This window comes from Mercenaria mercenaria, chromosome 11 (assembly GCF_021730395.1).
Source record: "Mercenaria mercenaria strain notata chromosome 11, MADL_Memer_1, whole genome shotgun sequence".
NCBI classification, from domain to species: domain Eukaryota; kingdom Metazoa; phylum Mollusca; class Bivalvia; order Venerida; family Veneridae; genus Mercenaria; species Mercenaria mercenaria.
In genome coordinates this window covers 42,984,060-42,995,557 of record NC_069371.1, presented here as the reverse complement: position 1 = coordinate 42,995,557, position 11,498 = coordinate 42,984,060, and the positions used below count along the sequence as shown (strand labels likewise).

Genomic DNA, 11,498 nt, shown 5'->3' with positions numbered 1-11,498 from the left:
TTATTTTTCTACCAGAATAGCATGACCGACTCATGTAAAATTGCATTGAAGTGTTTATACGAACTACATGTAGTACCCCAAGGACATGTCTAGCAACGGTGTGTTATTTTAGAGTTTTCGCATTTACCAGGTTAAAGAGAGAAACCTTCACCATTACTGTGCTGTACGCAAAAATACAAAATATAGCGAAATAATGTCTTGTAAGGAACATGCTGATTTTACTTCTGCGTGCACCGTGTATTTGCAGTTAGTTTAGAGTATTCGCTCAAATTCTATTGCCCTTGTTGTACGTTTTAATACGCCCGAAGGGACGTATTATATTATATCCCCGGTGTTTGTCTGTCCGTCTGTTAGGAATTTCATGCCCGCATTGTAACTCTTGAAACCATTGAAGGATTTCAAAGAATCTTGACACAAATATTCACCACATCGAGACGACGTGCAAAGCGCATGTTTTGGATGGTTTGCATTAAGGTCAAGGTAACATAAGTTTGTTACGTGTCCGCTCTGTAACTCTTGAACTGTTTGAAGGATTAAAAAGAAACTTGGCACAAATGTACATCACATCGACACGACTTGCAGAGCGCATGTCACGGATGGCCTGCTTTAAAGTCAATATCACTCTTATTGTTCAAAGGTCATTATGACTTTGTTTCGTGTGTATATTGCTCTGCATTGCGGTGTTCTTGTTTTTTTTTTTTTTTTTGGTAGATATCTTTTTTGTTCACTTGCAATAATTTGGTTGAATTACTTCCCTTTTGTGTTACTATAAATAACTTATTTTGTAACCTTTTTATTATTGGCCGTAGGGAAAAACTATTTTTCTGAGGTACAATATTGGTGGTACCTCCAATTTTAAGCTTATTCTGACATATCTGTACCTGGTAAGGATTTTTCGTGGACTTCTAATTTTTTTAAATTTTCCCTTTGTTTTTCCAGTCCTTTAGGTTTCAACAGTCAAGTTCTTCAAATTTTCATCCCATCCTTTTACATAACCATTCGGGCGTATATTGCTCCGCTTGGCGGAGCTCTTGCTTGTTATCATATAACACATTTGTTATCTACAAGTCAATTACATTCGAGACAGGTTGATTCCGACAGTAGAGACTCACTTCAGACAATTGCCCTGCTGGAGATATACAAGTCACAGAGAGCTATAGCCTATTATCTTGAATTGGCATATCTTTCTTTCTTTGACTACCCCGAAATCAAAAAGGAGGTAATAACATTTATTTCTATCATTTTCTAAAAATGACTATTGCATTCCACTGTGCAATGAGATTTTGTAAATCAGACTTTAAGATATATGTACATATTTGCACGAGTACGGAATTACCACATTTCTATCCTTTCAGCCGATTAATGCTCTCATATGATAGTATGCGTCTGCTGCAAATGGTGTATCAAATAAATTGTTCATCACATAAGTATCTGGATTTTAAGCAGCAAAATCTGCTTATAAAATGTCACCTGACCTGTAGATCTAATATGTTATTTGTACCGTGCTGCGAAACATGTTGCTGATACACCAATATGACTTAAAATATATTAAATGTTATAATAATGTTCCGCTTTTTATGCATAGGTGATATATTTTAGGCCTATGTAGACGACATATTGGGCAGAGGTTGAAAAAAGTACCCTAAACGAGTATAAATTGTGGTGTACGCAATATGAAAGAAATGACCTTTTTGTACATGTAACGTTTTTGTTTTGCTCAAGTGTATTCTCAAGAGCAATACCATGTTGTAAAAGATTGAAAATATTCATGTACAGCTAATTACACAAAACAGTTTCTCTAAAACATGCTCATGCCTTTCAGAAATTAAGAATTGTTGGAGAATAAATGTGCCATTGGCAGAAAAAAATATATAAGAAAATACTTAAGTAATGCTTTTAATGTCAATATTGCTTATAAAAGTTTGAATAATTTTATATAAGTCACTTACTCGTATTTAGTAGAAAACACACATGAACATCGAACTGGATGGCTAGAAAAAAAGTGGTATCACGAAAATCAGGAAGAAAGAAAAGTACATTCTATTGAAAAAATCAGAATTTTCTATCAGCGTTCTTAAATGTACTCAACAAATTTATAGAAACAGTTTTGATTAGCCTTTTAAAACTTATTATGTTTTTTTTAAATATTACTGTCTACCAATATAAAGTTCTATTATATTGTTTCAAATACCGTTTTGTCCATATAATTGTTATCTAAATAATGTAGGGATGATACACGTTTGAATTGATTCTGTTTGTGACCGAGACCGTCGCTATTCTTGCATAAAAAATATTTCACGACGATTTATGTATTGCTTTCATATGTGATGACTTGACGATTCCGGTACATTTATTTTTACCATTCCTGTTGTTCTTGGAAACGGTAAACATGTTTTAAATATCCGTATCTAGGGCCCGGAAATAAACAACACTATCAAAAGCACATCCTGAAGGTTTTAAGCGATTTTTTATCTCTCATTATTACAGACATAAAATTACCAATAATTGTTCATATCATTTCAATTTGGTGGACTCGATCACAATTTCAAAAATAATAACTTTACATTCGAGTTATATTGAGTACGGACACGCAGTTGGAGTACGGATGAGTGCGAACGTACTGTCAAGCTTCCAAGTTGTTTATATAAATTCTTCGAGAAATTAGATAAAAACATTCCGACTGATACTTACCAAACTCATAAATATGATTCCTAAAAACAAAGAATCGCACAGGTAAACACGCGATTCTTTAACATTCACGGTTGTTTACAAAATCAGAATAGACGCCGAGTTCTAAAAAGGGAGTAAACAAGGGAAGAAACGAGTACGAACAATGTTGGGGGCAGCGCATTTGGCGTTAGTTACTGATACAGTAAAACATTCTATGGTTTAGATTGCATTTTGAATGCTTCAAGAAGAGGTTTTTATGAAAGAAACAAGACACAGATACCAGATGTCAATCTGCGCAGAATTACATATACATGTACGTCCCCGGGAAAGCATTTCAAAAATAAAAATCGGGTATTAACAGCGCGTGAATTGCCTTGTTTGCACACGATTTTTCTCCCGTTAATCCATGGGCGGATCCAGTGAAAAAAGTAGTTTTTATGCAAGAATGTAAATTTTTATTCAGGTATTAACGGCATCGCAGTCTGCCAAGGAAAAACATGGAATCACAGCTCACCGTGAATGGCATTGCTTAGTCAACGAATTAAACTGGGAACTGGAGGTTCTTACCAATTATGTAAGAATATAACAGTTATTTTATCGGAAATTTACATTTTTATCACGTTATGTTTTTTTTTTTAAACCAAGATTATTATATTTCCTCAGTTTTGTATTTTTTTAAATAAACAGTAACTGCAGCTATAGTTACTCTGTCACTGTCGTAAAAACGTAGTTTATATATTTGTAATGAAATATATACAAAAGTGACATTCAACAGCTTCAAGAGCGCTATGTTTGCAAGATGTATTGTAAGCGACTTTTCATTTATAAATAAGTGAAGTTATTCTGACAGAAAATCAGTTCTTATATTTGCACATTTGTTTACTTTTATGTTTTTAATTTTTTATCATTACTTAATTATGTATTATTACACGTCATATGCTATCAAATGCACGGCTGAAATTTATTACATCTCGCCGATACGACGATGAAAGTCGCATGTTACAAAAAACACTCGGCATTTATAAGAGTCGAGATTTTTGATTTCCTGAAAAACTAGCCTTTAATGGAACCCTTGAATTTTGATTTTGTTTAAAACGACTTTCTGAAAATGAAACAAAACATTGTTCTTATCCGATTCTATGCTTTGTGTACAGAGCTTTTGATTTCCCTAATAAAATTTGATTTCTGCTTTTTACATTTGACTCTCGAAGGTAAACTTCACTTACATTTTGGAGGAATTGCCGCTTCCTTTACAATGAAACTTAGAAAGCGGGTATTTAATTTCTGATAAAATGGGACAACTATGACTGTTAGACTGTGCGTCTCCTTTTCCGGTTGAAGCAGTGTTTGACATCACAGAAGAGGTCTAACAGTAAGGTTATTAAGTTGAGTTTTATGTATGAATGGCAACGAGTATTTTAATATTCGAATATTGATATTCGAAAACCGTTTCACTACTTGAATATCCGGAACAATATAACATCATGAAAAATGAGAAAAATCCAAATGAAAGTACTGAAATGGACGGGTATCTAATTTGCCAAAAATCCGCTTTTATTATAAATACGCGAGAAAATAGCTTTTGTGTACCGAGATTGTACATCAGTGTGCCCTGTAGTTAATACCGCTAATTACATGCTTACCTTTAGCAAATTTTAATGCTCACAATTTGATGTAAATCCGCTACAACTCGCCTTCATAAGAAACAACTTGAACCGATGCTTTGGATAGCAATTAAAGTTGATGAAAGCTGTATTTTAGTAAAGAAAATTGCAGAAAAATGTAGAAAACAAGTCAAATAGGATGGATATCATTTTTTTTTATCCTTGAAGTCTAACACACCTAACCTGTTTATGCTTTAACGTTAGTCTACAGGCCAAATGCAAGCAATGCCTCCTGCCATTTTTAAGCATTTCACGCGATCGATAGGAAGTCGGATACGTGTAATGTCAGGACAGAACCTTACTTACGTCAGGGCTACATCCATGTAAGAAATAAATAAAACCTATATGCATGTATGTTATATGTAAATGACGGCAGATAACGAATATTTTATATCTAAAATAATGAACAAACGCTGAGAATGATTAGTCAATCTTAATTTGTTAATGTCTGTGTTTCTCCCGGTGTAAACGAAAGTAGAATTAATACAGGCCACTAATTAGGTATAAAAACACATAATATTTTTACTTGATTTGTTGATCAGTTGATAACCCAGTGCTAGTATTCTAATATTCGTTCGGAAGGTTGACCGAATATTCGTATACGAAAAATCTTTTCGTTACCATTCCTTGTTATAAGTCATTTCATCTAGTGTCGTCATTGAAAATAGTCCTGACTGTAAAGCTAGGATAAAGGCAAAAGAGAAAACAACTGCATAGTTGTAACGAACGTATCTACAGTACCTGAACGCCCTAACTTTACAAATCTCAATTAATAACCGGAACATTAGAAAAACATATAAGCTCAATAGAGACATAAAATTGTGTATGCTTAAACAAATATTCAGCGTCGATTCATTTAATTGTATATCTCACTTGCTAAATATCTCGACTCAGAACGAACATGATAACACGACTATAAAAGTATACAACTAATTTGCATTAAACAAATCAACCATTTACTTCGCTGTGTTGTAGTCAGTACATGTAAAATGATAAGTTACTGTACACGTTCTAAAGGAATACAGTTACACATATATTACAAAAGTTATTGAATAGACCGATATTTTTGTTAAACGCTAGTTTGAACATACTGTTATTGAAGATATGCATGCAAAAGATTTAAAATCACACTGCTTTGCTGCATAGTCTTCATTTATTGCTTGTATAAAGTTTCATTTTAATTCAATGGAGCTTTCATTCTCACCAAAACCGCAAAAGGTTATCAAGTGCATAAACAATTTAATTTTAAAGGTCTAATAAAAAACTTGAAATATAATTGATTGATATGTCTAACAATGTCTAATAGATTTCTGGCAATAAGTTAAAACACTTTAAAAGAATATACTGTGTTCTGTAAAACAAGAGACAGAATCAGTAAAATGTGGCCATAACGGGCATTTTACTGCCATTGCATTTTTTCAAATTGCATGTCTGAACTTAAATCGATAGTTTACCTTTAGTGATAATTTTACTGCATGTGTTTCATTTCATACAGTATTCTAACACGACCCGATTCATTTTCCTATTAAACAAATAAGGCTGAAAACAGTGAATTATTATTCAACAATTCACTGTTCTGACGTCACAATTATAATTCCTTCGCATCTGAACCCCAAACAATGATTTATTCAGCGACAATTCACTAAATGAGATATTTTATTTCATAAATAAATATTCCAAAAGAGACCACATTCAATATATTTGTTTTGTAACAATGAACTGTTCCAGTTAAGTGACGTTCTTTAAAAGCTGGCTTTTTGTTAGTTTTGAATCTGACAGCAATTGTGTTTAATGCTATAGATACCGTTCTTTAACTGAATTGATCAAACTGAAAAAAGCCTGGCACTTTTCAGTTTCTTTTATGCATGTATTAGGAAACATTGGTTGAACATGTTAAAGATGTAGTTCAATGTTTTAGTAAGTAGTCATGTCTTTAATATATTTTGTAAGTGTTCCAAAACTTATTAACCTCGAAAAAGTTTACAGAAAACAAACTAAAGTAATTTACTGGTATATATGTGTCATCTTTTTATCTTTTTTTTTCAGCGTTTTAGCAATATAGATATAGCCATTAAGTGTGCATATAGTCTGAAAGTTTTTTTAACAGAAGAACTACAGAAAAGGTAAACTTATTTGGTCAATTGCACATTTTGTGTAATACAGAAATTTCTACAAAATAGATATTTAAATATATTTTGATATTGATAATTGTACCTGCTATTCTAATATATAATACCTACAGATGAAAAGTGTTGCAACTAGAGAAATACATAAGAGATAAAAGCTTTAGAATTGGTTTATGGTACATGTACAAAAGTCGATCAACATAGTGTTATTTTCATTCCACACATGCACATGTTGCAATTATCAAAAAAAAAAAAAAAAAAAAAAGGATCGTGAAAATACCTTTAGGTAGTTCTGCACGTCCGGATCGACGTTTCGACGAATTCTTTTACCATGTAGAATTTGAAATCTAATTTTCTAACATTTCCGAATATACTTAGAAAATTCAGCGAATAAAAAAGATAGGGTCGTGTGCTTAATTTTGTACTAGATTGATTTGAAAAATTTGGACCACATGCAATTTTTTATAATGAGAGTTTATAGGAAAACTATAACTTTCATAAGAATTTCGCGAATACAAATTCTACAATGTAGATTTTAATGAAACTTCTCACAATTGTAAATAAACATATGACCTATAAATTGGTGAAATAAAATATATAGGTCCATTTACTTTGAGCTATTAGACCATGATTAAACTGAACCGCACATTTTACGCTAATTTCAAGACATTATTTTGAAATGATTTAGCGTGTCAGATGTTTTAATATCATATTTTAACTTATGAATATTAGCATTGCCAACGTAATAAATTTACTCACATGCTGACATTTATTCATAAAATGATTTTCATTTCCGTATGCCGATTCTAGGCTTTATTCCAAGTTTTTCGGATAAATGACGTTACGCCATCACTTCCGGTTATCCAACGTGCAGAACTACCTTAAATACAATTAAGACTTTATCGTATTTAAAGTTTATGTTGTGCATAAGGGTCTGCAAAGATGTAGCTTAAAATTTCATTCTATTTCATATTGATTTTACTTATTATATATAGAATTTGAGAAAGAAAGTCTTAAAAAAAACATCTTCAATATTATTATACAGTTCTCTGTTTTTCATAATAAGCGATATTTTACGTTTACTTAAATAACTTAAAGGCTCTGTCGAATTTCGTACTAAAATATATCATACCATTGTTATTATGGTAGCTTTCATTTGTTAACATTTTATGTAAAAATATGTTTTCAGTTATATTGAACTTCAAGACATTATCCGGAATCTCATAAAACGTTGCGAAAATTTCACAAATTTGCATAAACACAAGGAAGCAAAAGCACGCAATAAAAAATCCCTTCGTTCAGAGGATTCTCATTCTGGAATTAGGAGGATGATGATTGAGAAGGATGCAAGTAGTATTTATTCCGGTAGCTACAAGTTCGTTCCTAAAGAAGACGTAAAAGCATATACATTTGTGCTAGATAAAAACACTGAAATAGCCAAATATTCCAGCAAACATTACAAAGGAAAACCGGAAATGAAAATATTTAAGCAGGAGGACATGCCTAGCATAAGGGCTGGAGGTAAACATAAAGACATGGTCTCTCCCGGTTTGAAAACCCTCAAAATTCTGTAATTAACTTACTACTATTCTAATTCAACAATCAAATAAACAGCTGTTTTCCATATTAAGTACTTTTCAAAAACACACTTAAAGGTAATGGACCTGTAAGTATGTGCCTCCTTTTGAAGAGTATTCAGTTCCTACCATAAACCTACTCATACACATATTTTGACTAATTTTTAAGAATGGCGTGGATTCAAGTCGTAGCAGGACCAAAATTGTTTTTTCTTTATTATATTTCTTTCTTAGTTTAAACTGTATTTATTTCCACAAATTGTATATACAAACATGAGTACTATATTTAAATTAACAAAGTTTGATAAAAAGACATACATCAATCAAAATAGTACAAACAAACAAACAAAGAAATTTTCAATCGAATGGATTGGAAAACAAGCTACTTAAAACTTATATAAATTCCGCTCCATAAGAAAAACAGAGGTTAGGTGAAGAATAGTAACTAGGCTGTGTAAGTATGTGTATCATGTTGTGTTAATCGGAATATGAATGTGAAAAATAAATGCATAATGCAAAGTTTTTGTGTGTGTGTGTGTGTTTTTTTTGTGTGTTTTTTTTGTGTGTTTTTTGGTTTGTGTGTGTGTGTGTGTGTGTGTGTGTGTGTGTGTGTGTGTGTGTTTTAATGATGATTGAAGAATTAACGAGCATTTTTATGCTATTGTCTCTCGTCGTCGTTTGGGGGTGGGAGAGGGGAGATGTTGATTGTCGCAGCTTATGTACTGAATCTATTTGTTGAGATGATAAATCGTTGAACGTCAGTGAATAGGGAAATATTACGTTGATAAGATAGATGTTCATCACCATACAGTAGATTGTTAAGAGTTAGAGCGCATTGGAGATTGGAAAATATGTCAGTTCGAAGATTTTGGTATTTTCGACAATGGAGCAGATAATGGTCGACAGTTTCTATCTCACCACAATCACATCTAGCGGTGTTTGTGATTCCTCGGCGGTTGAGGTCATAGTTAAGGGAGCTACAACCTAGACGTAATCGAGCATGAAGAATTTGGCCTTTTCTGGATCCAGCATTAAATAAAGGATTTGATTTCGGTAGGTTTTTATTCAGATTTGATTTGAAGGCATTGACTGAAGGAGATGATTTGATATGTTGAGGAAGTAAGTTCCAGTCGTTTATTGTCTGAGGAAGAAAGGAAGATTTGTATGAATGTGACTGGCAAAGGATATTTCTGATGTTTCTTTGATTAAATCTAGTATTGATATTATGTTGGTTTTCAGGAATTAGTGAAGACAGGTAGGCGGGTGATAGACCATTGACCATTTTATAGAACAAAACAAGGCGATATTTTTTTCGTCGTTCTGTCAGAGGTTCCCAACCGAGATCGAATAAGAGTTTCTGGATGTTACAGAGTTTAGTGGCACCGGTGACTATACGTGCAGCCTCGTTCTGGACGGCCTCGATTTCATTCTTAAGAGCTTCTGTACAGTTGTCCCAAACAACATCAGAATATTCCAGGATTGGACGAATAAATGAAAAGTACATTCGTTCGAGACTTCGTCGATTTAATAGATATTTAAGGGATCTCATTATTCCAATTCGTTGCCAAGCTTTTTTCAAAGTAATAGATATATGTGAGGACCATTTTAGATCCGAGGAAAAGGTGAGACCGAGATGTTTGTGTTCAGTCACTTCAGTGATTGGTATATTGTTCATATATAATTGAGCATGATTGGGTTTGTAGAGTTTTCTTGAAAAGATCATGGATTCTGTTTTTGATGGGTTGAATGTCACAAGCCATGCTTTGGACCAAGAGTGTATAGTTTCAAGATCAGTGTTCAGAGTGGTACTGGCTAAAGCTGGATCATCTACGATGATATAAAGACTAGTATCATCTGCATAAAGACGAATTTTAGAACCGATGTTTGAAACATTGTCGTTAATGTATGTTAGGAATAACAAAGGTCCTAGGATAGATCCTTGAGGGACACCAGCGTTGATTGTCGACCAAGAGGAAAATGCATTTGCGTACACAACTCGCTGCTTACGCGTGGAAAGGTATGAGGTTATCCAGTCCAGAAGTAAGCCCTTAATACCTAGAGAGGATAGCTTATGAAGAAGTCCGCGATGCCACACCCTGTCGAAGGCCTTTGAAACGTCACATAACACGGCTCGAACTTCTTTGCTGTTATCGAGAGCATTGCAGATGTCGTTATGAAGATATACCAGTTGGTTCACTGTAGAGTCACCTTTGATAAAGCCTGATTGAAGAGAAGTAAGAAGATTGTTTTGAGTGAGATAGTTGTAGAGATATTTGTGAATACACCGTTCCATAAGTTTGCCTATGCAGCTTAGAAGGGAGATTGGTCGATAGTTCGAAGGTTTTGAGGGATCTGATTTTTTAAAAACTGGAGTAACGTTTGCTAGTTTCCAGGACAAGGGGAAGAAGGCATGTGACAATAACTTATTGAAAATCTTGGAAAGAGGTTCAGAAAGTTCTGCCTTACCTTCTCGAAGAAGTTTAGGGCTGATGAGATCAGGACCACGTGCTTTAGATGGATCAATGAGGGATATAGCATCAGAGACGTCTGTTAGTGTAATAAGAATATTCGTTAGGGTAGCTGTAGTAGAGGATGGGCATGGTGGCAAAATTTCATTAGTGTCATCTATGGTGGATTGTGAGCAAAAGAAATGGTTAAGGAGTTCTGTCTTTATTTCTTTCTTGCTCACTTGAGGCAGCTTTTGTGACCGCTCGATGTCCGTCAACGGTCGTCCGTCATGCGGCGTTTGTCAACAATTTAAAACAATAAACTTTTTTTTTCAAAACCACTGGGCAGATTTACACCAAATTTCACAGGAATGATCAATGAGTGCCCCCCTTTCAAATTTGCTCAAAGAATTGAAATCCACGCAGACGTTTGGTTGCCATGCCAAACCCAAACAAAAAATCCTCTTGTCCAAAACCACAGGTCGTAGGGCTTTGATATATAATATGTAGCATCATCTAGTGGTCCTCTATCAAGATTATTCAAATAATCCCTGTAGGGTCAAATATGGCCCTTGCTTTATATAGACTTGTATGAGGAAAATTTCGAAAATCTTCTTGTCCAAAAGCACAGGGCCTAAGCCTTTGATATTTGGTATGTAGCACAATCTAGAAGTCCTCTACCAAGATTGTTCAAATTATCCCCTAGGGTCAAATATGGTCCAGCCCTAGTGGACAAATGGTTTATACAAGTTTATATAGACTTATATAGGGAAAAACTTTGAAAATCGTCTTGGCAAAAGTAACAGAGCCTAGGGTGTTGATATTCTGTAAGTAGCATTATCTAGTGGTCCTCTACCATGACTTTTCAAATTATGCCCCTTGGTTGAAAAGAGGCCCCGCCCAAGGGGTTCCTTAAGTTTACATAGACTAATATATGAGAAACTTTAAAAAATCTTCTTGTCTGAAATTTCAAGGCCTAGGCTATTGGTATTTGGTTTATGACATGGTCTAGTT

General features: G+C 33.8%; 1 protein-coding gene across 1 annotated transcript; it reads left to right on the top strand.

Annotated features, from left to right (window-relative positions):
• The first annotated feature begins 193 nt into the window (after positions 1 to 193).
• LOC128546763 (uncharacterized) lies at positions 194 to 9,753 on the top strand. The gene is made up of 5 exons (XM_053518067.1): positions 194 to 246; positions 940 to 1,219; positions 3,134 to 3,244; positions 6,381 to 6,457; positions 7,650 to 9,753. Exons 1-5 carry the CDS (start codon positions 194 to 196, stop codon positions 8,032 to 8,034), a joined length of 906 nt encoding a protein of 301 aa, XP_053374042.1. The 3' UTR covers positions 8,035 to 9,753.
• The last annotated feature ends 1,745 nt before the right edge of the window (positions 9,754 to 11,498 follow it).